We start from the raw sequence: 27,394 nt of genomic DNA on the forward strand, positions 1-27,394 counted from the left end.
GCTTTGGGGGAAGCAGAGGAGGACAGTGACAGACCCAGCAGACAAGAGCCCTATGCCCATTGTCCCTCTCTCGTGATGTGTCACTACTTGTTAGAGCCAATTCTCTAACACACAGTTTCCTTCTTTTGCATACCATTTGTTCGTATTAGTGTAAGCCAAGTGAAGGACGTGGAGGTTGGAGCCCCTGAGGGCTCCTGCTGGGCCCAGAGGCTTTCCCCTTCTTCTGCTCTCTGGCCAAGAGGGGCAGTGGGGTGGTCCTAGTCAGCTGCCTTCCACCTGCTTCTGGTTACATTGTGGGCGTGGGTTTCCCTAAAACTGTCAAATGTGATATGCCCGTGTGTGTATTTCACACAAAATGTAAACGTCTCATGAGGAACGTCAGAAGTGAAGAATTATCAGAGAAACATTTCGAATGTGTTAAGAAATATTAGTTTTATTTAACCAGTTTTCACAGCTGAATATTTATTCTATAAAAACTTTACAGATTGTACAGTTTATATATAGTTCAAACTACTGAACGAAAAAAGTAGGTCCCACAGATGCAAAAATACTGCACCAGCCAATCCATGGTAAAGGCAGATTTACACGCTGTACAGCTCTCCACGAGGCCGGGAGGTGGTCGGTTCTAAGTATAAACTTCAAAACTGTACAAAAATAAGGTTTTGATTTTATTTCATTCTTCATACATTCAATATGATTGCAAGCTCAGAAGCCTACCGAACGATAGGCGTCTGGAATCAGGAATCAGTCCCCACTCCTGGCGGGAATGCGGACGTCTATTTACACAGGGCACTCTTGGACAGCATCCTGTACTTGGTATTATTGTGTAGACATGAAAGCAGAGACCAAGAACATTAAACGTCGATATAAGGTAGCTCTTTCTCTTAAAAAGGAGTTTCTGCATTTAATAGTGTGCCAAAAGAATTTTAACTTATTAAATAAAATATATTCTAAGTGAACCTAAAAATTACACTTTATAAACATAAAAATACTTTATTTTTGGTGTAATACATCAATCATATCTGCAAATAGAAAACCAAAACTGTATATAAAGTAGTTCTCACCCAGTAACATGAAGCACTTATATAGTTATTTTTTTCAAATGGGTCAGAAAAATTAATTATAAACCCCCTATAACTTAGAAATCATACTTAGCTATTCAGTGATTCGCTAACACTGCAAAACAAGCTTTCCCCTAGAGAGAGAGTGGTTTCTTTCTGTTAACTGGGTAAGAATCGGACATATTTAAGAAAGAGGGTGGAATCAACTGCTTTCTCAGTGTGAATCCTAGGCGTGTTTTAGTCTGGGGGTATATTCAGCAGTGGGTGTTTAATCAGAAATACTTATTCTTTTAGGATAAGTCTTCCTTTTGATTGAGAATTTTCCATCTCTGAGGTTTTTGTACCTTCCTGGAGACAAGGGCATGCCTCAGATCTTTCCGTAATTCTATTTGGGGTGGGGGTGGGGGCGAGGCGGGCTAACACCTCTTTAGATTCTGTTTTCTAGAAGGAAAAAACAAGGAAAACAAACATTATTCCAGACTTTTCTGACACCCAAACCAGGAAAACACACTTCTTTTTTATACAGTACTAGCCAAAGATAACAAAAAGTAGAGCCTCAAAGAGCAGCCCAGAGCTCACAATTTATACTTTTATACTTGTGTGTGTATTAAGTATAATAATGACGTTTGGACAAAGGAGCTTTGTAGTTATTTATTTTAAAGTTACAGTACTTAAAAACTCCTTGGTAATAAATAGCTTGGCTGTTTCAAGTCCTGCTTCCAAGCGTGAGCTCCACGTGAACCTGTTTCAGGCTGTGAGGGTGGGTCCGCGCCCCGGGGAGCCCCAGCCGGCCTGCGCGATGCGACTCCAGGGTCGTCTGGGGCAGCCCGGCCGTCAGAACTCGTCGATCTTCCTCTGCAGGTACTTGAGCATGGAGTCCATGCCCTGGGCCGAGCCCCAGATCTTCTTCAGCACCTCGCACTCCCGCTCGTTGGCCTGCTCCAGCTCCAGCTTCATGTTGCAGCGCACCAGGGCCTTGGATTCCTCGAGCACCTGTGCCAGACAATGAGCTGTGATTAGCGGGGACTGTGGCTGCAAGTGCTGGCTCCTCGCTGCTCCCAAGCTTACGGAGGCAGTTAGCGAGCCACCTGGTAAGAAGGTGACTAAACATCTCACGATACGTGTCAGGCCTGATAATGTGTATCTCATTCACTGTGGATCTGGACAGATTCTTCATTTCAAAGGGCTGTTAAGCTAATTCACAACAGAGCTGTGCTTCTCTCCACACCCTGGTCCTGCCCCAGCAGTGTGACCAGGCTTGGGCCTGAGCTACAGCTGTGGGGCCCCTGCCCCCAGTGTGGACCCTGTCCACGCCTGTGATACTCACTGAGAATGCCCGCCCCGGGAGTTTTCTAACCGGAATTTAATTTCGGTAACGAGTTGTGGGATGCCTGGGACAGCCTAGATGGGAGTTGTGTCCGTTAATATGAAATAACATTTCACCCTGTAATTTGCTAAATGCAATTTTGTTAGAAGACTGTTACCCAGCACACTTATTAAACAAAAACTGAAGTCCACTGAGGGAGAAATAAGTGCAGTTGTGCGAAAGGGCTTTGGAAACAGTAAAGAACTTTAGAAACGTTGCTTTTTGCAGACTTGCACGGGACACTTAAGTGACTGACTCTCCGCTTGAACTGCACTCCTTGGCTCCCGGGTAGCTGCAGAGGGAGGGCAAGGTCAGCAGAGGCCCGAGCCCGGCCTCCGGTGTCGCACATGGAGGCAGCCGGGGGTGCCCCCTGTGCGCGCCCTGCAGGGAAAGGTCGCGGTGAGAGCACTGACAAGCGGAAGAGAAGGAACTGGACGTACGACCGGGTTACAGGAGGCGAGCTCCTTAATGCGGACCATGACTTCCTGGGTGAAGGTCCCGGGCCAGAACACCTGGGAGACCAGGCCTTTGCCGCACGCCTCCTGCGCCGTCAGCTTCCGTCCGCTGAGCAGCATTTCATTCGCCTGGAAGGAAGAAAGAGCGGAGGGCGCGTGAGCCGCGGGAGGGCGTGGCAGGGAGGACACAGCCCGAAAACTCAGCCCTGAAAGTTCAGAGCGCGAGTAACACACGGGAGGTGCCATCAACGGGGGACGTAAGTACCGGCCGGCGGGTTTTCAAGAAGACGTAAAAGGCTTATTTTTATGACGTAGAACAGAATCACCTGGACAGAACCAAGGAATCTAAATTAAAGAAGGCCTCTGCTGTAGACCTGAAGTTACTGGCATGGCCCTCCCCACCTGCCGCAGCCCAGTGCCAGCCCTTCCCACGCGTGGACTCATTCACACAAACCGGTTTCCCAGGCAACAGGCGTAAGCAAGGCTCATGGCAATTGGTGGTTTTAGGGATTTAGCACCAGGCACAGAACTGCTACCCAACGTTTTCTACGTCAGAGAGGCCAACGGTTGACTGTCCTCGATACGCAGAGCAAGGTTCTAAGGGCAGGGATGTTTCTGCTGCAGGGTAACTTGGCAGCCACGCTTAACATCCACATGGATGTTAGACCACTTAGTCTGCTTAAGAGGGTCTGACCACAGTTACTTCATGGAAGAAGTTCACATCTGCAGATGTTAAAATCAGTTTCATACACTTTTTTTTAAAACTTGGTCCTGGACTTAGGTCACTTTTCAGGTCTCAACACAAGTATGGGTTTTTATCTCATTCGAACGACAGGCTCAGATGCTGCAATAAGGAGAAAGAGAATCTGACAAAGAAACCTCACCCTATTCTGATGTGACAATTTCCTCTCCGTAGGTTATCCTGAAGACGCATGAAGACTTGACCACGAGCTTCTAGGCTCCGGTAAAACATACTTTTTTCCAAAAGAGGTAAAACCCTTGTTATGAAAGGCCCTGCTAGTACTGAGACGTCTCAGCTGACCTGTGCACCTCCTGGAAACCACCGGTGCGGCTGCAAAGCAGATGCCTGCGGATCTACTGGCCTTTCAACGTAGGGCGGGGAGCCAGGTCCCGTCTCCTAGCTCGTGTTTCTATGCACTCCACTGCATCGTGCAGACAAGACCACAAGCCGGTCACTGAGCGTGGAGCACGTTCTCAAGACCGGCTTGAACCCCAGGGTCTGAGCTTGGATGGTGGATGCAGACACTGCCGGCCCTGGGCCGTCTGGAGTGGGAGTGACGGGGCGGGCATCCTCAGCCCCTCGCCGTCACTTCCTTGAACATCGTTTTCTGCCACGTGGAGGTCACTTACTTGCTCCCCCCACCCCGTCTCCTTCCCTCTTCTGGACACTGAGGCCTGGGGGCAGTGACGGCCAGTCGTGAGCTGTCCTTGTTGCCTGGCTTCCTTCACGAGAACCGGCTCGCCCCTACCTGCTATTACGGGAGAGCCGGTCCCAACTCGGCCTTCCTACTCCAGGTGGGGGGATGCACAAGGCAACGCGGGGCAGGTCTGCACAGACCCCAGAAAGCGCAGTGCCTGGCTGTACGTGGCTCCCCCGGGGCAGGCCTGGTATGGGGGGGGAGGGGGGTAGGGGGTGTCCACCACGTGAACCGAGTGGCCGGTGCAGCTGCTGTCCCTCTGCACCTCCAGCCGGAGAGCAGGACCAAGCTGGCAGGTCCTGAGGAGCCCAGCCGCCGGCCACGCCGCTCCTCACTCCGGCCTGGGACTGTGCCCCGCCTGCAGGGCCCCGGGGTCCCCGGCCCAGAGACCCTCCCCGTGCCGTCCTGGGGAGCAGCGGGTAGACGCGCACCCTGGGAGGATGGGCGCCGGCCTCTGCGTCCCCGCAGGCTGGGAAACAAGGGGCGGAGGCCAGAACAGCCACGGCAACCCTCCCTCCTGCTGATCCCAAGGGGTGCCGTCTCCCCTCCTCCCAGCTCCGGGCGCGGCGGTCCCAGAGGGGCCACAGCTGCCAGCAAGGGTCCCACTGGCCGTCAAGCCACGACTGCTCCCTGGGCAGGGCAGGGCAGGGGGCCCCCAGAGCCATGCACGGACCAGGGCAGCGGCTCGGGCGTGGGTGTGCACAAGGCCCAGCGTCCCCAGCGTCCCCAGCAGGATGGCCACTGAGGGCAGCTGGCGGGGGGCTACAGCAGGAAGGGAGACGAGGGGGAGCGACCCTGTGACCAGATGTGGCCACGAGCGCTGCGGCTTGTCCCACGTCACTCCTCTTACGTTTCTTTAAGCCCTTTAAACGTTCTGTTTGGGAGGGAGTAGACTTACGGAGAGATGATAAAAGCAGCACAGAGAGCTCCTGGGCCCCGTCCCCCAGCTGTCCCTCACGGTAACACCTTAAGGAACACCTCGCGATGTCCAAAACCAGAAGATTACCATCAACGTGCTGCTCTCACGACTGAGCCGCGACCTGTCTGCCAATCTCGCCAGGTTTCCCAGCAACGTCCTTTCTCTGACCCAGGCCCCCTGCCCTGAGCCGTCAGGCCCCCTCCAGGCCACGATGGTTCCTGGGCCTTTCAGCGAGTCGCCCGCCTGGGCGCCCTAGAGGGCGCTGTGCGGTGTTTGCGGGCAGTGCCTGCCGCCAGGGCTGCTCCAGTGTTACCCGGGTGCCCGGGACACCTACTTCTCTCAACTGCACTTATACTCTTTTTCCACCATCAATAACGAGCGCATGCAAACGTCCTTTTCCTCGTGAGCTGGGGGCCCCCGCCTGAGGCAGCACCCCCGTCTCGTCATCCTCTGCGTCTCCCCCAGGAACGGGGGGGAGTCCTGCACCCAGGCCCGCGGCCCCGCACACGGGCGGGAGGAGGTGGCGCCCACGGGACGAGGGCGACGGCTGGACACGGCTGTGCCGCCCAGATCTAGCTGCCCGGCTGCTGAAGACAGCACAGACGCCAGGAGCCCTGGGGACCCTCTGCCGCGGGGTGACACCACACCCCAAGCCGAGACGACGGACACGGCAGCCAGCCACTCCAGCCCACGGCAGGGTGTGTGTCCCAGGGCTCCCCGCGGGGGCAGGGGTGAAGCTCCGCAGGGCCCGCCGCTGTACAGCTTGGCTCCTGCCGCCGTGTGCCGGCCTCCCCTTCAGCGTCTGCGCCTGCAGCCCCAGGCCAGGACCCCAGCCCGTACCCGATTATGGCTCAAGGAGTGAGGAACGCAACGTGAGCTTTCTACAACCCACAAGCTGCAACGCAAACACAGACTCTCATTACGGGTGGATTTAACAGGTAAGACAAAGCCCCCCCCCCAACCCTGGGGGGAAAGGCCCAGCTTTGCTCCTCCGTGCTTTCCCCTGAAAGGGCAGCTTTCAGGTTATGAGGGCAAGAACCTGTTGATTGCAAACTCTGGTTCGTTTGGGTCACAAACTGGGTGTTTACTACTCGTGGGTATCGGTGTTAATCACGCAGAGACAGGTTCCTCATGGCAGGAGGGCCTCTTCCCTAAACAGTCTATGAACCAAACCATGAAAACCTTCCACGAGCTCCTGAACTAAGTGTGATTTCATGACTTAAGAACAAGAACCGAATTACAAGTGCATCTGATGCGAAGTCCCCCCAGAACGACACCTTGTCTGTATTTAGAAAAACACTAACCAAACTAGACTTCTTCGGGAAGTTTTCTAAGATGATTTTTTAAAAAGAGGTACTCACAGATGCTCCTCCCATAATCTTGGGAAACATCACGGTGGAACAGCCATCTGGACTCTGTCCGAAGGTAGTGTAGGGTGTTTGGAACCAAGCCTTCTCATTGGCCCAAACCACGTCACAGAGAGGCAGGATGGACGCTCCTAGCCCAATGGCTGGGCCGTTTACGGCTACAATAATAGGCTTCTTAAACTGAATGAAAGTATTCACGAAGTTTCTAAAATGGAAAATAAATGGGGGAGTTACTCAAAACACTGCATGTTTGAGCAACAGAAAAATCTACTTCTACGGCATTCAATACACCAAGATGTGAACTCTGGGGGCATCACCGTGACTTGGAATTCACTGATGGCCTTCTCCCCACTGCCAGGGACCCTGGCTTTATGTACCGTGTGCTGCAAAGGCTTAATGGTGCCCTGGACACCAGGCCAGGGTGGCTGTCGCCACAGGACCTGTGTGAATTCTGCGGGAACAACACAGCGGAAGGTGCTCTCGGCTTGGGCTCCAGGGCCAACCTGTCTTCTCCTGACGGCAGGAGGAGCCCAGGAACCACGATGGGCTTCGGAGGACCAGTCCAGCAGCTCTCCCGGAGGAGGCCTGGCCTGGGGTCACTGTGGTAGCCTGTGCTGGGCAGGGACATGGGGCCTGGGGTCAGGAACCCCAGGGTTGCAGTCCCCAGGTCTGGACTTGGTCTGTGATTTCAGACGGCTTACTAACTCGAAAGACAGAAATTTCCTGAGTTTATATAGAACTAGGTGGAATGAGTTGGGGGATGTAGGGAGAAGAAGCTCACAGGCTCGTGTGAGATGTGAGACCTGACGAGAGCATCACACCGCTGGGACCATCACAGGCTGGGAAGCGGGCTGCTCTGCTCTTCGGTTCAGGGCCAGATGGTGCATCTCCCTCCCCCGCACTGGGAAGCTAACTAACTACGATCAGAGGTCGCGTCATGTGAAGACTTAACATGGTGAAGAAAAGGACAAATCCACCCAAATGAATACAAGATAATGCCTTTAAGGCCAGCTATGTTCTAGATCAGAAGTCCAGAACTCCAAATTCTCAACCTGCCGCCCCCCAGCTTTGGGGCCCAAAATACCAGTCTGGGTCCTGCTCCCTACAATTCAGCAATTTAAAAATAAGGCAAATCTGTGCAGATCGTCTCTATCATCTAGTCTCCCCTCCTCCCCAAATACTGACAGGAAGAGTCGTGTCTTCTTTGGATGGGGGGGGTGATGGTTTGGAGGGAGGGAGTGTGTGTAGGGTGTGTGTGTGTGTGTGTGTGTGTAAGGGGGAGGGACCCTAGAGTTTGGCAGCCTGCAAGCCTCACTCTGGGAACTCTTCTCAAAAGCCCCTGCAGTCAGCACAGACCTCAGCCTGCCCCAGGGTCCCCAAAGGTTGGGGGGGATTGAGAATTAGGTCACTCGAATGAGCTGCAGAGACTTTTAAATGAGAGCCTGGGGCACCGTTAGGAAGATCACACTGGGTTTTAAGGACACAAAGAGAGCCAGACAACCTTTACAATAGGTCCTTGAAATAATCCTAGACCACGTACGTGAAGCTACTTCAGTTCTGCCACTGTTTGAGGATTCTGGGTCAACGAGTCGTGATGGAAATGCATTTTCTATGCTCAGTTACCAACGACCCTTGAGAAGGTAACTGCTGTCTCCCTGGTTTAAAACAGACGTTTACCCCGAGTGGCCCCACATGCATCTGCTTACGTGAACAGGGGCAAAGGAAGCTCTTTCAGTGCTGACATCTGGAAACCATGGATGGGATGGTAGCTTTACATGAAAGAGGTGATCAAAACCGTGTAATAAAGGGATTCTATAGAGAAACGGTACAAGGAATGAATCCTTCTCATATGTCAGTATAAAAGAAAAAAATCTGCTTCTAAAATACATATTGCAAAATCAGGCTGGAGAAATTGGAACTGAATTTTTCCCCCCTAAGAAGATGATTTTATTTTTATTTTCGCTTGGATTGATCATCTCAACCCGGGGCTCTTTCTGGGAGGAGTATGAATTAACCGACTCCCTCTGGAGTGAAGGCCATCGCCCCTTCTCGGAGGACTCCACCGCGCCATCTGATGAGCTCTGAGACGCCAGAGCAAGCACGGTTCACAGAGAAACCCCTCTCGTGTGAAAATAAAAAAATAACAAAGAAAACCCCCCGAAAACCCCAAACAGAAGTTCACAGAACTGCTTTTCTGTTTTGCAGGAACTTCCCCGAGCCAAGAAGGCTTAGCCACACAGCAGCCAGAGGCGGGAGGCGCCTTCGGGGCCCGGGATGGCTCTCGGGGGCCTGGCAGCCAGGGACCGTCTGTCCACTGCTTTGCGGGGCGTAAAGCAAGTGTATTTTAGAACTTACAAATGCATGAACGTTCAAATGTGCTCAATGCAACATACTGAATTTAAACTTCGCTTTCCTCTGGATTGCCTATGAATTGAGTGAGAGGCTGTGCTGGGAACAGCAGGGAAGGAAAGAGATCATATTTGCCACAAAAAGACAAACAAAACCGAAATTCTCTCCATTCTTTTGAAGTACATTTACTACCCCACAGACCTCACCAAGTTAGAAAATCACCTAAGAACAACAGTCCAGGAATTGTTTTGGGGAAACCAAGAACTGACCTATTAAGGGCCAGTTCACTGCCATTTCTCAACTGATCTCCCCCTTCACGAGAGTGCCTGGAACGGGAGTGAATGCGGAAGAGGTCAGGTTCCAGGGGACGTTTCCTCTCTGGCTTTGCTCCCTCCCCAAATCTCTGCTCTCGCCTCCTTTTGGGGAGAGGAGGCTCCTGGTCCTTCAGACACAAAGCAGCAGCTACTGGTCCCCACAGACTGCAAAAGCCTAACATTATAAATTGATCCCTAATCACTAATGTGCTGAGTATTTTTATTACAATTAATCTGCAAACTGGTTACTGCCAAGAATCCCAGCAACGGAATCAGCCCCTACAGATACTTAAGAATCTAAAGTTTAGACTTGACCTTCCTATTTCCCACCTTTCTTTCGGAAACTCGCTGCGATTGATGTTCTTTGCCCAAAGTTTTAAGGCATTCGAGACGAGACACCACAGAAACAAAAGATACACGCAGTAATAGCTTTACGTGTATAAGCCAACCTTACACACATAAACGTGAATTTCAATGCAAATGAGCAAAAGTAAAGGTTAAGTCAATCTGGTGTAACTATTTTTGGATCCTGCCTGAGTGCATTCAGAAAAATTCACGTTGACAAAAACATATCATTTAAAGAAGAACTGATTTCCTAAAGCAAGATTCGGCTTTCCCCTAGGATACCAATTCGGCCTTCTGTGGGGAGTGAGGAGAGTCTGGAGTTTCTGAAATGGAGTGGGTGGCTGAAGAAAATTAGCATTTAAAGTTACCTAGAAGTTCAACACATGAGATCGCTCTTGATCTATCCTTCCTCTACTTTGTCTAATCCCAACAATACAAGCCTTTGCCCCGGTCAAGGGCAACCCCACCCTGGAGAAGCGGGCCAGAAAGTTTATTGGTGGAACTCAGGGAACCGTCTACGGGGGGGAGTGAGCCAGAACGGAGGCGACAAACCCTGTCTTCTCACTCAGCAGAGCCCCCAAATCACAGAGTCAGGTGGAATGTCAGTGTGATCTTATGGAGAATACACAAAGTCACCACCTGAGGCATAAGCGTCTGTATTTTAAAAATGAACGTTAAGTTCCTATAATTCATCCTGAAAGGGTGGGATGGGTCAATAATTAGGAATATCTACAAGTTATCCTAAAGTTACTGACGACTTGTCGAGGAATTACGTGCACTGATCAAGCAGTTTACTTTGAATAACAAGACGGTCCCATCTAGTACACTGCAAGTTTGAAATTATTTAGGAAGCCAGGAGCAATGCTTAATAAAATCAGATTATAAAATTTCAAACTAATTTTGGAAAAACAACTACCCTACGATAGCCTAAAAAATAGTAATGTTCGAAAAGATTAACGAACAGACAATGCCTTGTATACATGCACACGTGTATACAGTGTGAGAAAACATTAATTTTGAGAATTATTAAAAATATTCTGAAAGGCCAAGGCAATGCCCTATAGTCCCAAGGTGTGGGGTTCCAGGGCTCCTCTGACGGGCTGTTTGGGGCTGCGCCCGTCGGAACCATCTGGGGAGATCTTTTGGAGAGAGATGCCCCGCCTACTCCAGGCCAAGACGGGAAAAAGGCTTCCACCGTCCTGCTGTGCAGCCCTCGAATGGTTTAGGGACCAGAAAGCCCAGTGCCCTCAACGTCAGTCTTAGAGTCTCAGCCACAGCGGGCCCAATACTTATCAAAGCAGCTCAGCTTCAACTCTCCAACTAACTAAGGATTTTGGAGGAGATTCAACCAACGTTATCGCCACTTTGCGAGTCTGCATCTCTTTAAATGTTTTCATCCTGTAAATGACCAAGACACACAAAGGGTTCTCTGGGGTCCCTTAGGGATGTGACATTTCTAGGGAGGTAGGCAGGGCAGTACAACAGGCTTTCTGGCTGGTGACTGGGTTTCATTCACTTCAAATAAGATTAATCTCTGAAAAATCACACTTTTCATTGTGCGTGTAGTGACGAGCAGGAAATATATACAAATATGTACCTGCATAAGCTTACTGCAGAATCACGTGGTTCTAAAGAAAGTTTCCTGCAACGTTGTGTTAAAGGAGTAGAAAATCCGAAAACAGAGGAAACAGAAATGTCGGAAGTTATACTGCTAAATGGGAAAAGTTGCAAAACAACACACAGTATAATTCCACTTATTTGATAGAATCAAAAATACATCTGTATTACTTTGTGTGTGTGTGTGTGTGTGTGTGTGTGTGTATGGAACGCACATCTGAAAATGTTTGAAAAAGGTTGGGAAAGATACAAATAAACAGTGGATGCCTTGCTGGGGGTGAAAGAAAGGGAACTCCGTGTATCTGTATCATCTAGTTTTGTGTGTAGCTGGAACTCAGGATGAGCTTGTGTGTACTGCTTCTACTGAAAAAAACCTTCTCGTGTGACGTTATGGAACTAGTGTGTCATAAAGTCCAGCCGATTTATTTTAGAGTCAAGCAAATGGTAAGTTACCACATGAAAAAGACAGTGTCTTTATTCCAGGGCTGGCGGCAGAGCACACGGAGCGCGGACGGCCGAAGCCCCCGCCACGTGCTACCCCGCGCTCTGCCCCTGGAGCGCCCCCCATCGAGCGTGTGCTGGGCTCCGGCCAACCTTGACATGCGTCATCTGCTCAAGGCAAGTGGCCCACAGCAGAGACAGACGATCCGATCAACTCTGCTACCAGCGAGTCTCAGGGCAGGAGACGCACGCCCTGCTCGCAGGCCCGTCCAGACCCGCCCCACGGGGCCTGGGCCACGCCGGCGTTCACGGCGGACCAGGTGTGCGTACCTGATGGCCTCGGCCATCTTCGTGCTCTCTCTCTTCCGGTCGTCCGTCAGGCGCCGGATGAAGTAGATGAAGTCAAGGCCGCAGCAGAAGACGCTGCCCACGGCGCTGAACAGCACCAGCTTGCTGTCGTCGGCGGCGGCCGTGCTCAGGGCGCTCTGCACTTCCTTCATCACCTGAAAGGCACCGGGAGTCACGGGCGCGAAGGGCAACGCTAAGAGCATCTCATTACTGGACCATCTCGATCCACGCAAAGCGCATCTACGGCCTGATACTGTTGCCTGTACCTACCAAGTAACTCGCAAGTTTCTTATTTTCTGAAACCAGGGATTGGGAATAATGGGGACAGAGTCTCATCACATAACAAATTACGAACGGAGGATAAGAGAGATGTGTGAATCTGAGTTACTCAACGGTCCCGTCCTCGCGGCTCTCGGTGGGTGAGTTACGTATTATATCCCCTTGGCATTTCTACAGTGTGGACAGCAGGTGGCGCATGCAACCAGTTCAAACAAACTACTAGTCTGGTTTCATTTGACACCAGCCTCCGTACCTGGGACAGAAACACCAAGTTTAGTGCGTACGGGTAACGAATACAAGCACATCAGCATGGAGGCATTTTAGAAGGGCACAAACCACTTAAAATGGTCTCTCTGAAGGACTTACAAATAACCAACGGTCTAACGGTGTACCGGGGACCAGCCGCCCCGAGCTGGTCTGTCCCGTGATCCTGGCCAGACACACTAGCTTTCTGTGGTTTGGTTTTCTCGTCCAGAAAAGGCGTGACCTAGCCGTTCACGAGCAGGAAACAAACAACTACCAGAACTTACAATTTTAGGCATGATGGAGTGCAGGTTCAAACACTTCCGATTTTAGATACTTCACAGAACTAAGTTTTCGAGCCTTTGCGAGCACCAGTCTCCCTTGATCCTGGGAAGCTACCTTTACCGGGTACGATCAGTAACAAATGCATTGGCATCACTGCAGCTGTAAGTTCCACTACGTGGAGTGCTGGGACCGACTGGGAAGGATGGTGAGATATTCAGAAGGCTGGACCTGGGGCTCTTTAATCTTGTCTGAACAGAGCGCTCTGGGACCTGACGAAAGCTACAGGATGGCGTGTGTACACGCTTTACATGTGACTTCAGGGGGGCCCTCCGTCCCCCGCGACGGAGGAAGAGCTCCTGGCCGGGAGGTGGAAGCACAGGGGCACCACCGCCACCTCCCTGTTCACAGCCAGAGCCCCGAACAGGAAGCCGGGTCCTCGCCGGACCACACTGTTCCCACATGTAACGGGGAGCAGGCCTGCCGTGCTGCGCTGGCTTCCACCGTCGGGTGAAACAGCCCGGGGTGGGGATGGGGGATGAGAAAGGCTGGGGATGGGGGATGAGAAAGGGCGCAGGAGAGCAGGGACCGGGCCCCGCAGGCCCAGAGAGACAGGAGGCCCCGAGCAGCCCCAGGGACGGTGCTCACCTCTGGGTTGAGAGAGTTGTTCTCGGACGACTTCGTGGACAGCAGGATGTGGGTGAAGCCGTCCTGCTTCCGGACGACGATATCCCTGTACCTGTAGGCGCTTTCCGTCTGCCTCACGCTGAAACGCAGCCGCTTGTCGAAGGGCTGGTCTCGTCTGTCATCGATGAATTTCCTCTTCCCGGCCGTCACGCCCGTGACTGACGTCTGCAGGTTGGTCGTCCCGTTGGCCGTCAGCGCGTCCATGAATGGAGAGGAACCTGCCAGGGGTCCGAAAGCACAGCCGTCGGTGAGGTCTTGCCATCAACTCGCCTTTGAATTAGGGAAAAATGCTTGCGACAGACCCAGGATCGACTGTGTTAATTTAAGAAGCTTAAAAAGTAGAACCTTTGGAGAGGATAGGCGTTTGTTTGCCTCCCAAGTCTGACGAGGAAATCGCCCACGCGCTGATCCCGCCTAATAAAACGAGATGGGAAGGAACGTGCTGAAAAGAAACTGCAAAATTTGAGACTTTTGAGGAACGGAACTGAACTAGAATGGGTCTCATGAAGAGGACATATTCCGGGCTTGAGAAGTTGAAAGAAAAATGGAAACTGATTCAAAGAAATATCTTATTATTAGAGCCGAGCTATCTGCCATTCTAGCCGAAATTTCTTCTGGATGAAGAGCCACTCATACAGGCTCGCGAAGCAGCCCCGCCCCGTTTCTGCGGGTCCGCCACACCCTCGGGCCACTCTGTCCCCTGGTCCCAGTTCTACTACATTTTCAAACAGCCTTTTCAATGGCTGGAGACGGCGCTCTCTCCTGCCACCAAAAGTTAGTCCCGCTGATTCTCCTTCCTCTGTCGGCTGCTCTGTGTCAGCCTGGCTGTGCTTCACTCAGCCTTAAAGACACAGCCTTCCGAACTTGGTGTTTCTTACTACGATAAAGTCAAGGGTTTGATACTTTCTTAGAGTTACCAGGAAATGTCAGGCTAAGGGTTCAAGTGGTAAGGCAAATAATTATGCTATTGGTGTGAACTGTCTAAATATTATCTAACCTGGTAATGAACGTATAGAGCCTTTGGGTGGAGGAAGAAAGGGAAAGAAATGCAAGGAACTGGATCAGGCTTTACTAATAAAATGAGCAAGGAGAGAAGTTCTCTGAGGAGAAGAGCTGGATGAATTACGAGTCAGAAATCCTTCCTGCAAAGTGAAAGAAGATAAGCTGGAGCCGCTGGAGAAGACTTGTGAATGGATGTTTAGAGAAGTCAGATCATCTCCCTGGTTAAACAGGTTGACTTTCATTCAGTTAGTAGAACTACTTTGGAGGTTTTTAGAACTGAAAATAAACTCATTTTTGGGAAAATCTGGGAGAGGTTCTAATACATAAATGGTACAAGACTCTGAGACTATAAAAAGGTACATGGTACAAGGCCTCCCCCATCAGCCCATGACCCCCTGCCCTCCATAGCCACTGTGTCTGGTTTCCAGGTGTCTTACAGAGTGCCCTATGTGTATATCAGCAAATATGAATTTAAATGCTTCTCTCTCACCCGCCTTTAACAAACACAGATGGCGGCACATGAGACACAGCGTTGTGGATTTCTGTAATGCATTTTACCAGCAATTTTTGATACTACAAATGATGCTGCAACGCGTAACCTTGGCTTGTGTTGTCCCTTCCAATGTGCTGGCCAACCTGTAGGATAAGTTTCTAAAGGATCTGTAACGGAAAGAGCATTTGATAAGCTGTTACCAGTGAGACAGGGCACGGCTGAATCTTTCTGAGGAAGCCAGCAAGGATCCTTTCTGTTTCTTTTAACCTCCAGCCTCTCCTCTACCAGGTCCCCCCACCCTCCCGTCTGTGTTTACAGACGTTCTCCAACCTCTTCCACCCTCTGCGCTCTGAGCTGCTCTTCCCAGCACTGCCCTCTCTTCTCAGGCCCGTCACAGCCCCGCTTGGGTTGTCCCTGCTGCCCCCACTTCTCCCTCTGCCCATCGTTCCTCCACCCATCTGCCCTGTGCTGGAGTCTACGCGAACTTACTTCTCGGGTGCAGGGAGGAACGGGCCATGGATGAAGCTAAGCCACTGAGCCTGGTGCCCAGGAGACGGGGCATCTGCAGGGGAGTGCCACAGGGAAATGTGGTTTTCTCCAGTCACTGCTGAAGTGAAGAGTGAAGAGGCTCCAGAGCCCCGAAGCGGGGCCTGTGGTAAGCGGAGTGGGTGTCCAGAAACGACAGCTGAGCTGAGAAGTAGAAGCAGTGAAGGAGAGGAGGAGCCGCGAGCCTGCCTGGGTGCGGGGGGGGGGGGGGGGGGGGGGGTCACGAGCAGGGCTAGGGGGCTGCCCAAGGGTAGGGAGCGGTGCCACGCGACGAGGCTGTGTCAACAGTGGCGTGTGCCACAGAGAGAAGGAGGGGAATGGAGAGGTCGTGGGGCAGGGGGGTGGGGCACGAGGGGCCCCTCTTAAACCCAGGAAGTTGTCTCACTGGAGGGCAGAAGCCAGAACGGAGAATTCAATGTACAACAGACAAAAACTGTCACATGCAAAAAACATACATGTTCAAACCAAGAATCTGTTAAAATGCGGTGGTAAGGACCCCAGAAGAACAACTGCAGCTGAGCGGGACCGGTATTCACGGGACTGACAATGATTCCCCTGCCTAAAAAGAGGTCCCATCAGAAATAAGCCCACGCAGAGGCAGGCAGGGAGGCCACCCGCCCCGGGTGAAGGGGGAGGGCGATGCAGGGTCACGGGCGGCCTGGCTGGGGCTCCGGCACGGCCCGGAGGAGCAGGTTCTCGGGGAGGCACTTGCTGGTGTGTCTGGATCTTGGTGTTACCAACCCTGAGTGAGTTGATAGGTGCTGTGTCAAAGCAGCAGGAATGACCCCGGTGATACGGGGAAGCCCTCTGCGTGCTGGGTGCCCGCCGCCCACCAGGGCGAAGCCGCTGGCTTCGGATCAGCCCTTCCACCCCGACCTGCTCCAAAGCCACACATTCGTCAGCGCTCCAGGAGTTTCCCCGGTGGCTCCCTTCCACAAAGGCAGAGGGTCTCTAGGCTATGGGTCCATGTAGCCTCGATACGTGAGCTCTGGAAGCGCCTCCGCGTACTGGAGGCAGCGCATGCCCCGGAGCTCTCCGTGGTTCTGCAAACGTAGCCGTGGATTTCTGTTGCCTCATGCCGACCAGCACTGGGGGCCTTCATGTCCCTGTTAGAGCTCTGCTGGCTCTCCGTGCCCTCGCGGGCTCTGATCTTGCCAGTGGCTCAACCCCCAACCCCAGTATGAGCCCCGGGACCCTCTGTTACCCACCTGCAGGACCCTGTTCAGGTGGAGAAGTGCTCACGGCAGGACTGCACTCAGACTCGCAGGCGCCAGCGCTGGGCCACGCCCCTCGTGACGTGCGTTCCCCGCCCCACCACGTTCAGGTCTGTGCTCCCCCAGGGCCTCTGGACTCGCCGTTCCCTCTGCCCAGAACGTTCTGGCCCTAGAGCTCCAGACGGCTGCTTGTTTCTGCTCATCTGAGCGGCAGCTCCTCAGGAAGCCTCGGTCCCCACGCGTGCGGCCCTCCCGGCAGCACCCACGCGGCCCAGTCTGTCTCCCTCGCAGCGTTCCTCACCCAGCTCATCCTGTCTCACCCGACTTTTACTTATGCTCTGTGGCTGGACGTCACCAAGCTCCCCGTCTGTCTCATTCACTGCCGCACCCCCGGTGCCTGGAACTCGCGGTCGCCACTGACCAAGCAGATGAGGGGAGGGGACCCCAACGCCCCTTCAGCCCAGCCCCCTGCACCCAGAGGAGGAGGCCTACAGCCCACCCAGCCTCGTGACAATCGGGGGCAGCAGTGCCACACTTCAGAGCAGAAGCCACTGCTAAGGACTCAACTAAAAGGCAAACACTGAGATTCAGGAAAAGACGTCCTCCACGATGGAAACCATCGTGCGACACGCAGTGTGACCCAGGCTCTGAGGGAAACACAGGAGGCAAAAGTTCCAAGGAACCGGCATGAAATCCAGCTAGGAAAAACTCACTCAGCGTCTCTCCGAAAAACGGTTTTCTTTTAAAACATTCTAAGAGCAAAAAAGATACTCTCAGGGGCCTCCCTGGTGGTGCAGTAGTTAAGAATCGCCTGCCAATGCAGGCGGACACGGGTTCAAGCCCTGGTCCGGGAAGGTCCCACATTCTGTGGAGCAACTAAGCCCGTGCGCCACAACTACTGAGCCTGTGCTCTAGAGCCCGCAAGCCACAACTACTGAGCCCACATGCCACAACTACTGAAGCCCGCGTGCCTAGAGCCCGTGCTCCGCAACAAGGGAAGCCACCACAATGAGAAGCCCGCGCACCGCAAGGAAGAGTAGCCCCCGCTCGCCACAACTAGAGAAAGCCCGTGCGCAGCAACGAAGACCCAACGCAGCCAAAAAAAAAAAAAAAGATACCCTCAAACATGTACTGCTGACCTGTTAAAATTCACGGCTTCAGGGGACCTCCCTGGTGGCGCAGTGGTTAAGACTGTGTGCTCCCAATGCAGGGGGACTGGGTTCGATCCCCGGTCAGGGAACTAGATCCCACATGCATGCCGCCACTAAGAGTTTGCATGCTGCAACTAAGGAGCCTGTGAGCCGCAACTATGACCTGGTGCAACCAAATAAACAAAATTTAAAAATTCACTGCTTCAAAAAGCATGTCTCTAACGTGAAATGTGCTTCCAACCATGATAGAGAAACGGTGTCTGGATTTCCTCATTGGCCAGTGAGACCCAGAAAACAGAACAAACCACCACATGACCATTTCAGACACCAGACAACAGGCAGGGCACGACCGTGCTGCCAGCATGAAGGGTGCAGGTGAGCCCAATGACCCACTGGGCCTCCTGCCTGGAGGTGACTTCCACGCTGCGGGGAAATGCTGACCTGGGAACGCAGACTGAAGGTGACGAGGCCCAGGAGGCTGGAAGAAGAAAAGGACCTGTGCCTCTTGGATGTTCATGGCCATTACCTTCTTTAGTCTGAAGTTAGAGAGCAAGCACTACAGTGTCTACAGAATTATCCGCCCTCCTTTATGGAGTCTAACATTTCAAAATGTTGTCATCCACACTCCCGGAACCTAATCCTATTTAATGATATAAAAGCCCACCATTTTATTCAGATTATATAACCTGCAAACTGAATTCATTAACAGAAAATTCTTCAAATGAACGTGGAACTAAAGGTAGGCTTTAAACATTAGCATCCCTTGTTTCCATAACACATTCAACGACTCCTCTGTAAATCATTATAAAAGTCCCTGCTGCAACTCCTTCAATTACACTTCCCTGTCCACGGGGATCTCTGGATTTAAAGTTCATAGGCTCACTCTTGGCTGTCTCCATAAGAGACATTAACATATCATCGGTGCTCCTATAATGCTTTGCTCCAACACGACTGATACATCAGGAACGATCTGAGCACCTGTGCACGCAGCACCCACTGTGAGAAAGCGTGGGCTGTGCCTCTGGGCCCCAACCCGGACTTGGTCCCCCCCTTCACCCCCGCTGAGCCCTCTGGACGCCCGCCACCTTGGGCTGTAAGAGGTGACTCCCCAGAGCAGGAGGGCGCCCAGCACTGCCTCTGACACTTGGGATACACCTGACCCAATAAATAAGCCTGAGATTCGAGTCCTCGCCACCCGGTCAGCATGCCTCCTGCTTTCTCAGCAGCATCAGCAGGGTGTCCCTCGCTGGCTGGTGCCACCCTGGGAGGTGGGTGGCTGGAGGGGAGAGCAGGCTGCCGGGTCACTGTCCTGACTCTTGGCTGGAGACCTGTGGAGTGGGAGCGGGAAGGGACAGACCCGTGATCACTGCCCTGCACGCTCACGTCACGTCCGGTCCCTGGCCCCTCCCCCTGCCCTGCTTTCTCCATCCGCCTGCTTTCCAGTCTTTCACCTCTAGCTTGACCTCCATCAGCCTCACTGCTTCTCTGCCTTCTAGTTTTGACAACACACTGGCTGTGACCAAGGCCACAACCACAAGAGCTCTCCTCAAACCTTTCATTAAAGTATTTTCCCTACAAAACAAGAACCAAAGACAACAACAACCCCCCAACTTAAATAAAAATGCATCAGGTGAATAACCAAGATTTTCCATAGTTGGGTCTCTTTCATGTCTCTGACATCCCCTCTTGGGAATCAATCAGGTACCACCATCTGCTCCAGGATCCAGGCAGGACCACCTGCATCCCAGCTTCCTAAGATAAGCTGGAGCCTCACTGAGCCAGGGCCAGGGCGCTCCACAACTTTGTACCGAGTAGCCACTGGCACAGAATCTGCACTGGGGAAAACATACTGCGAACAACTCATTCTTTAAAGAGCAAAAGAATGCCTAAGGATGGAGGGTGTATAAAAGCCATTTTAGTGCATGAAGCACACACAGAATTCCTTGACACCACGAAACAGCTCATGAATGCTAGAAATATATTGAAGGCAGAGGAATGGAAAATAGTTAACAAATCTAAGAGTACCTAGAATTAGGAAGCATTCTGAAAACTGACCGAAAAAAGGACACAAGCTATGATTTCTTCATTTGAAATTATTCTGTTATATAACTAAGTTTCCAGAGGGAACCAATCTAGGAATATTAAGTATGAAAAAGCAATGAGGAGACTTAAAAAGAAAAATAACATTTTGAGATAAAAGTGGCAATTAATGAGATTATGCAATTTTAAATAAAGTTTAGCTAATTAATTATAATTTCCTAAAACCTATATAAGATCAGCCCCCCAATTAAACCAAAGATTATGAACCAAGAGGTATACAGTAGTGTAATATCTGACACGAGAAGGGCAATGTTCTGCCGTCCACAGATTCTCAACCCGACTCACAACAGCATCACTGAGCAGCTTAAGAACAAATGCTCCTGGGGCCACATTCCCAGCCACCTGGGGTTTCTGGGAGGGGAGCGGGGCCCCGCCCACGTGACCCTGTTGCGCGCTGACAGATGCGGCACAACTGCTGTCTGAACAGGATGCTCAGATTCCCAGAGGGAAAAGCTTAGGTCAGAGGACCAAGACCCGGTCAGCAGGAGCAGTTCCTCCCAAGCAGAAGAGGGTCCTTAAAGTCCAAATGACTGAAACAGACAAACAAGGAAATGAAAAGAAGAGAAAGAATACGTGATACAAGAAGTGACGAACACCAGAGAGATGACAGGGAGATGCTGGAACAGTCAATTAGGGTATCAGAAATGCAGAGAAACTCGAAATATTCAAAGACAGTCAACACGACTGCTTTTCTCCATTAACAAATTTAGCGACTGAATCAAAGGAGACAGCAGGGACTTCCCTGGTGGCGCAGTGGTTAAGACTCCGTGCTCCCAATGCAGGGGACTGGGGTTCGATCCGTGGTCGGGGAACTAGATCCCACATGCATGCCACAACTAAGGAGCCCGCATGCCACAACTGAGACCCGGCGCGGCCAAATAAATAAATATTTGGGGGGGGGGGGCGGGAAAAAAAAGGAGACAGCAAAGGCTCAAGGTCTGGGAACCTGCAGGGAGTCTGGAAGTTGAGACGGATGAGATCACACCGCTGACCTTGTTAAGAGCTGCATTACATTAGCGGAGACAGGCCCACACGTTCACAGCTAAGTAGCCCAATGGTTGTGTTTATAATTTTGTAACTGTTTGCAGTTAATATCATTAAGGCGAGTAAATACTTGCACATCCTGAAGGTTTCCACACCTCCCCTCAGAAGGGCTTCCCATTCAATGACAACCCTTCCTCACTTTTTCCCTTATTCTTCCCCAAAAGCAAGGGGGTAGGTGCCAGCGAGCCATCATACCAGTTTCTGAGGAGGCGATCAGAGGTTGGGATGCGGAGGCCGAGGCAGGAAAATGGACACCACAGGCGCATCGGCACTCGGGGTCCTGGCATCTCACTGAATCTGTTCCACAAGATGAAAGCCGAGGTCCAGAGCTCAGCTGCCCTCCTGGGGTCATGGAGCTCCCAACCAGCAGGCCAGGGGGCTGCTTGCAACTCCCCTCCCCCACCTGCCTGTCCTATGAAAACAAACCACAGAGCTGTCACCTCGTAACTCCTGCCACCAGGCCAGGCATGGGGAAGGGGCAGTCTAGTACCCCCGAAACAGCTTCAGCTTAGCTTTGCTTCACACACACACATGCATGTATTTTGCGGGGGGGAACAAAAAGTCCTAAATAAAATATTAGCAAACAGAATTGGGAACATAATTTTTATTATGGTAAAAACACATAAAACCTGCCATTTTAACCACTTCTAAGTGTCCAGTTCAGTGGCGTTAAGCACACTCACACTGCTGTGCAAACATCGCCACATCCATCCACAGAGCTTCCACCTTCCGACCTGCAACGCCGACCCCGTGAAACACTAACTCCTCACTCGCCTGGCAACCACCCTTCTACTTTCTGTGTCCGTGAGTTTGATGGCTCTAGCGACCTCATATAAGTAGAATCATATGACATCTGTCCTTCTGTGTCTGGTTTAGTTCATTGAGCGCGATGCCTCTGAGGTTCATCCATGTTGTATGTAGCCTGTGTAAGAACGTCATTCTTTTCTAAAGGTGAATAATATTCCATTCCAGTATTTTTTTTTAAAAACACCACTTTTGTTTATCCATTCATTCCCCAATGGACATTTGGGTTGTTTCCGCCTTTTGGGTGTTGTGAATAATGCTGTATGGACATTCATATTCATACGAGCGTACAAATACCTGAGTCCCTACTTTCAATTCTTTGGATATATACCTAGAAGTGGAATTGGTAATTCTATGGATTCTATACAAATCTGTACATATACAAGTCTGTATCTGTTGATATAGAAAGGGATCATATGGTAATTCTATGTTTAATTTTTTGAAGTTATATTTAGTATTTTCCCAAATTAGCTAGAATGTGTTTAGTTAGAAATTATAATCAAACTCTTGGAGAAGATCTGAATCATGGCCTGGACTGTGATTACTTCCATTTTCTTGCTAAATTTCTTTGGTTTTCCTGGGATACGGAAGCAGAGGAGACAAATGTTGGATGAGTTAATACAATCAAGACGAATCGCACAAGGATTTGTAGCTGATTCCGAGGCTCTTAGTCTAGAGATAAAATCTTCATCAAACACATTATTTGTTTCTCTTTTTCTTGCTGGGAATCACTTTCTCCTGGCCAGTCTTGCAGCTTGAAGATACACGTGAGGCCACACGCTTCCCCAACAGCAGGAGCCAGGCCTCCCCACGCCTGTGCCTTCCGTCCTGAGAACTAGCCTTTTTTTTTTTTTTTTGGGTGGGGGTGCTGTGTCTCACGGCATGCGGGATCCTATTTCCCTGACCCGGGATGGAACTCGTGCCCCCTGCAGTGGAAGCAGCGCAGAGTCCCAACCACTGGACCGCCAGGGAATTCCCTAGCCTTGCTTTTACTCAGAGAGTTTCCTGATGACATTTTGACAGGAGGAGAGTACAAGGAGCTTGAAGATTTTTGTTCTTTGGAATAAAAACACTCCAATTAGCAATGTCACCATAAACTATGCAAACGTCTACAGTCAGTTCAAGGCACAACCAGAAACCACTGAGAGTCCCTGCCTGTGTTTTGAAGTTTCCTGGTACAAAGGTCATTCCTCCACAGCCCCGTCATGTATAGAAGAGCCCTCCCTCTGTCAGCTCCAATCTTCACTGCGAGTTGAGCTGGGCTCCTCAGGAAGCACTAATCCCTAAGGGGATTTGGATTCCTAGATCCAGAAAAGCACAGGAGTCCTCAGTAGACTAAAGGAAATTTAAGCGTCATCTTTACTGAGTTCAACAGAAATGGCAGTAAAGCAGTTGCAAAGCTACTGGCACCAACAATTCAGAATCAAAGTTAGGAACACGGAGGAAACGGAAACCCTTACAAGTGAAGTGCATTCTTTGAAGAGGTTAATGGAAAACTTTCAAGTGTGATTCAAGCTTTAGTTATAGATGCAAGTTCAAGCTATTAAGTTTAGTTTTACTTATGACAAACTAAAATAAAAAATGAAAAATTACTAGCAATATAAATCCTATCATTCTAAATAAGCATATCAGGATAAGTTCCCAAAGTAAATCTAACAAGACAGGTGATGCTTTAAATATAGTGCATTTTATTTCCTCACTAACAGCCTTGAAACTAAGTCAAATATTGGAGAGAAAAAAACCTAGCAAAAACCTTTATACTATGTCACTTTAAGTACAAAAAAAAGGAACAGAAAACGATCAGACCCACATTCCTCTTTAGTGCTGAGAAGAAGGATTAACAAAAAAATATATATATAAGAAGGATAACAATAACTACCTACATGGTATGATTCCTCAGCAGTGAAATCTTATTCATCATATCTACAAAAATTTTATTTCCCGCAAAAATGATTCTACCTTATTTGACACAGGACTGAATTCTCTCAACATTTTTCTTTTTAAAAGTAATTTTATTCAATTAATTAAGTTGTTTGGTTATTTTTTTGGCTGTGTTGAGTCTCCGTTGCTACGCACAGGCTTTCTCTAGTTGCGGCAAGCGGGGGCTACTCTTTGTTGCAGCATGCGGGCTTCTCATTGTGGTGGCTTCTCTTGTTGCAGAGCACAGGCTCTAGGCGCGCAGGCTTCAGTAGTTGTAGCACATGGGCTCAGTAGCTGTGGCTCGTGGGCTCTAAGGTGCATGGGCTTCAGCAGTTGTGGTGCGCAGGCTCAGTAGTTGTGGTGCATGGGGTTAGATGCTCCGCGTCATGTGGGATCTTCCCGGACCGGGGAACAAACCCAATCCCCTGCATTGGCAGACAGATTCTTAACCACTGCACCACCAGGGAAGTCCCTCAACACTTTTCTTTATAATGCTTATTTTGACTTTTAGAACCAACCAGTTTTTGCAACTATTGCTTTAGTAAGAGAACTAATCAATTACAAGCTGATTTCCCCATTTCATTTTAACAGTGCATGCCCATTAATTTCAAGTCCTACATATTACAGGAAGACACGCTCGTGGTTAGATACATGTAGAGTACAACCAAACTTCTACTCCAAATAAAATTAATTCACAGTCCATATTTATTGTGTTTAGCATAGTCAAGTGCTAATTTCCTAGCGCTGGTGCAGGGGCGCCTCACAGAGCGCAAGACTTCAAACCCCTTCTTGGGACGCACATTATCACCCAGAGTAGGGATAAGTTCAGGGTGTTTGCTGATATTCACAGTGAGGTCTTCTTCGGTCTTCCACCTGCAATGTCAACAGCAACAGGCCAGGGATGAAAACCTGTCGTCTATACTTTTAATCTTTTCCACGTGCTCCCAGCATAGTCAGTGTCTTACGTATTCAAACGTCAGAGTACCGCAGAGGAGTCCTCTTAACCTCTTCATGTGAACCGTCACTGTAAAGCAGCCCTCCTTTCCACGCCTCACCCCATCTCTAAATGAGCAACAGCTTAAACCAGAAGAGCACCTGTGTTCATTCTAACTGTGTTCTCAAATGCTGTCATGACTCTCTAGGTTCGTAGTTCCATACCAGTGTATGTTCTAGACCCTGACTGGCAGGAGACACCACTAGAGCCACGAAGGCCAGGTCTGCTGGAAGCACACCGTTCGCCCTCAACAAGATGAAGCCGAGGTGACAGCACCGCAGGAATAAGGAGGTCCTGTGGCCGGTCACTAAAAGCGGAACACAGACTTAGTTCTGGCTTTCTGGAGGCCAGAGCAAGGCTGGAAACCCCAGTAAAAGAAGATTCTAAATAAAAAAAACAAACTTACCGCTTAAGACGACAACTTGCTACTTCTAAGACGCAAGAGAAGTTACTCCCTGAGGGTCTTTGAAAGATCAAGAGACCCCCACACACAGACACTCAGCCTCCCCAAACCAGAAGCGACAAAAAGCAATAAAGGCAAAGGACAACGCACACAGAACAGACTGCAAACTCAGCGGGGTCCCCGGCTTTCCTAACATTTCCCCACCTAAACAAAATCTAACATGGAGCCTATAACGCAAAGCTGATCGAAGCAGAGGTGCTCAGTGGGGAGGGGTGGGGGGCACTCACTGGCCCCTTAGCCCCCAGACCAGCCTGGTGCAGATGTGGGGCTGGACGTCCATCCAGACAGCTCACCCAGCAGACGGAGAAACACCAAGCTTCCTTGCATTTAGGAAGCGCCATAAGAAAATGAGAATAAATGATTTTATTTTAAAAGGAAAGAGGCTGTGAGGACTTGAGAGGCGCCTCTGTCCTCAGAGCTCAGCCGCTGGCCTAGAATGAAGCACCCAGAGGAAGGTGAGGTCAGACTGGCGGCAGGAGCAGAGGCTGGCCTGGGGAAAAGAGACGGCCACCTAGAGCTCGTCATCCGCCCTTCCAGACACGCTTTAATTGGACTTTCAGTTAGTTTTCAGACCATGAGAACAAGGTCAAAATTTAACCCAGAGTGAACTTCCAGGAACTAAGTATTTGTGATGCTCACTCAGAATTACGTTTAGGGGCTTCCCTGGTGGCGCAGTGGTTGAGAGTTCGCCTGCCGATGCAGGGGACACGGGTTCATGCCCTGGTCCGGGAAGATCCCACATGCCACGGAGCGGCTGGGCCCGTGAGCCATGGCCACTGAGCCTGTGCGTCTGGAGCCTGTGCTCCGCAACAGGAGAGGCCATGGCGGCGAGGGGCCTGCGTACCCAAAAAAAAAAAAAAAAAAAAAAAAGAATTACGTTTAGTTCTTTTTGGTCAAGATTTCTTTATCTCATGACTACTTAAAGGAAATTTACTCACAGGAACATAGAATAGCTTTAAAGTTCAAAAAATCTGGTGTGAAGAATCACCTCCTCAGAGAAGAGTAAAGTACACAGTTTGTGCTAAAAAGGCAGTTACTCCAAACACGTTTGTGGTTCTATTTTCTCAACAGAATTTAAAATTAATGTCCATACATTGGAAATTTGAAGCAATCAAGTTAAGCATTCTAATATTAAGAGAAACACATGAGACTAACTTCCAAAATAGCAAAACCCCTAACATCAGGCCCACACAAAGCATGTCCTCTCGAGAGCAAAGTGGTAACATGCTTTCTGCAAGGCAGTCTGACAACTTGTATCAAAAACATTAAAACCTCTGATGAATCCAAATCTAGGAATTAATCTTAGGAAAGTAATCACAGATATCCATTAGAATTTGACCAAATGGAAGTTCTTCAAAAAGAAGCAGGGAGTTTGCTGTAATTAAGGACGGTGTGATTATGCCCCATGACACGGAAAGGTACGCACGACCTATGAGGAACCAGGCCTGGCACACGGAACAGGGAGGTGTGTTCTTACACACCACACGCAGAGCCCATGTAGCATCTTCTTGACCTCTCACCTCCTGACCCCCTTCCTGGTCTCCCAGCTACAAGGTCGATCTGCCCTCTTCCCACTCTGGATGCAGTGGTTCAGCTGCCGGGCTTCAGTGCTGCAGTGAAACGCTTCTACACCTGAGCAGGCGCTGACCGTCCCGGGAAGGTCAGTGACCACGAGGCTGGTGGTGCGGCCCGGCTTGGGCTCATCACGGGCGGGGCCCTCTGTGGACCTTGCTCTAAGAAAGCACATCAGAACCCGCTCCCGTCAAGCACCAACTGTGCAAACGCTGCGTCCTATCATAAACAAAAGCCAATGCGGAAAAGAGATCAACGGCGCAGAACGAAGAACGACCTGTCCGCGGCTGAAAGGCTGGTTAAAGAGCTGGACAAGCTACACAGTGGCAACTTTCCTTGAGCTTATCAGAGACCTGAGGTTGTAACTGGCAACCAAATACACTGAAATTCTAGGAAAGACAAGCCTGTCAGTGGAAAGATGGGGTGCGCGGGCTGTGCCATTTGCGGCAGGGGAAGGCAGGGCCTCTAGAAATGAGTGAGAAGCCATCAGCTGAAACTCTCAAGAACTGCTGACGGCTGAGCGTGAGCTCGCAGGATAGCACAGAAGCTCATTCGTGAGACAGACCCAGGCGAAGCGGG

At 50.5% G+C, this 27,394-nt stretch overlaps 1 protein-coding gene across 3 annotated transcripts in view; it reads right to left on the reverse strand.

Moving 5' to 3' along the window:
* Positions 1-413: 413 nt before the first annotated feature.
* Positions 414-27,394, reverse strand: part of CDYL (chromodomain Y like) — a 158,002-nt gene continuing 131,021 nt past the window's right edge. For all 3 annotated transcript variants that reach the window (XM_032649379.1, XM_032649380.1, XM_032649381.1), the window contains 5 exons: positions 13,474-13,730; positions 12,004-12,176; positions 6,602-6,812; positions 2,868-3,011; positions 414-2,054 (listed from right to left, as the gene is read on the reverse strand). In XM_032649379.1, coding sequence (XP_032505270.1) covers positions 1,896-2,054; positions 2,868-3,011; positions 6,602-6,812; positions 12,004-12,176; positions 13,474-13,730 — 944 coding nt within the window. In that variant the 3' untranslated portion in view covers positions 414-1,895. The remainder of the gene's footprint in view (positions 2,055-2,867; positions 3,012-6,601; positions 6,813-12,003; positions 12,177-13,473; positions 13,731-27,394) is intronic.

The sequence above is a fragment of the Phocoena sinus genome, chromosome 11 (assembly GCF_008692025.1).
Source record: "Phocoena sinus isolate mPhoSin1 chromosome 11, mPhoSin1.pri, whole genome shotgun sequence".
Lineage (NCBI taxonomy): Eukaryota > Metazoa > Chordata > Mammalia > Artiodactyla > Phocoenidae > Phocoena > Phocoena sinus.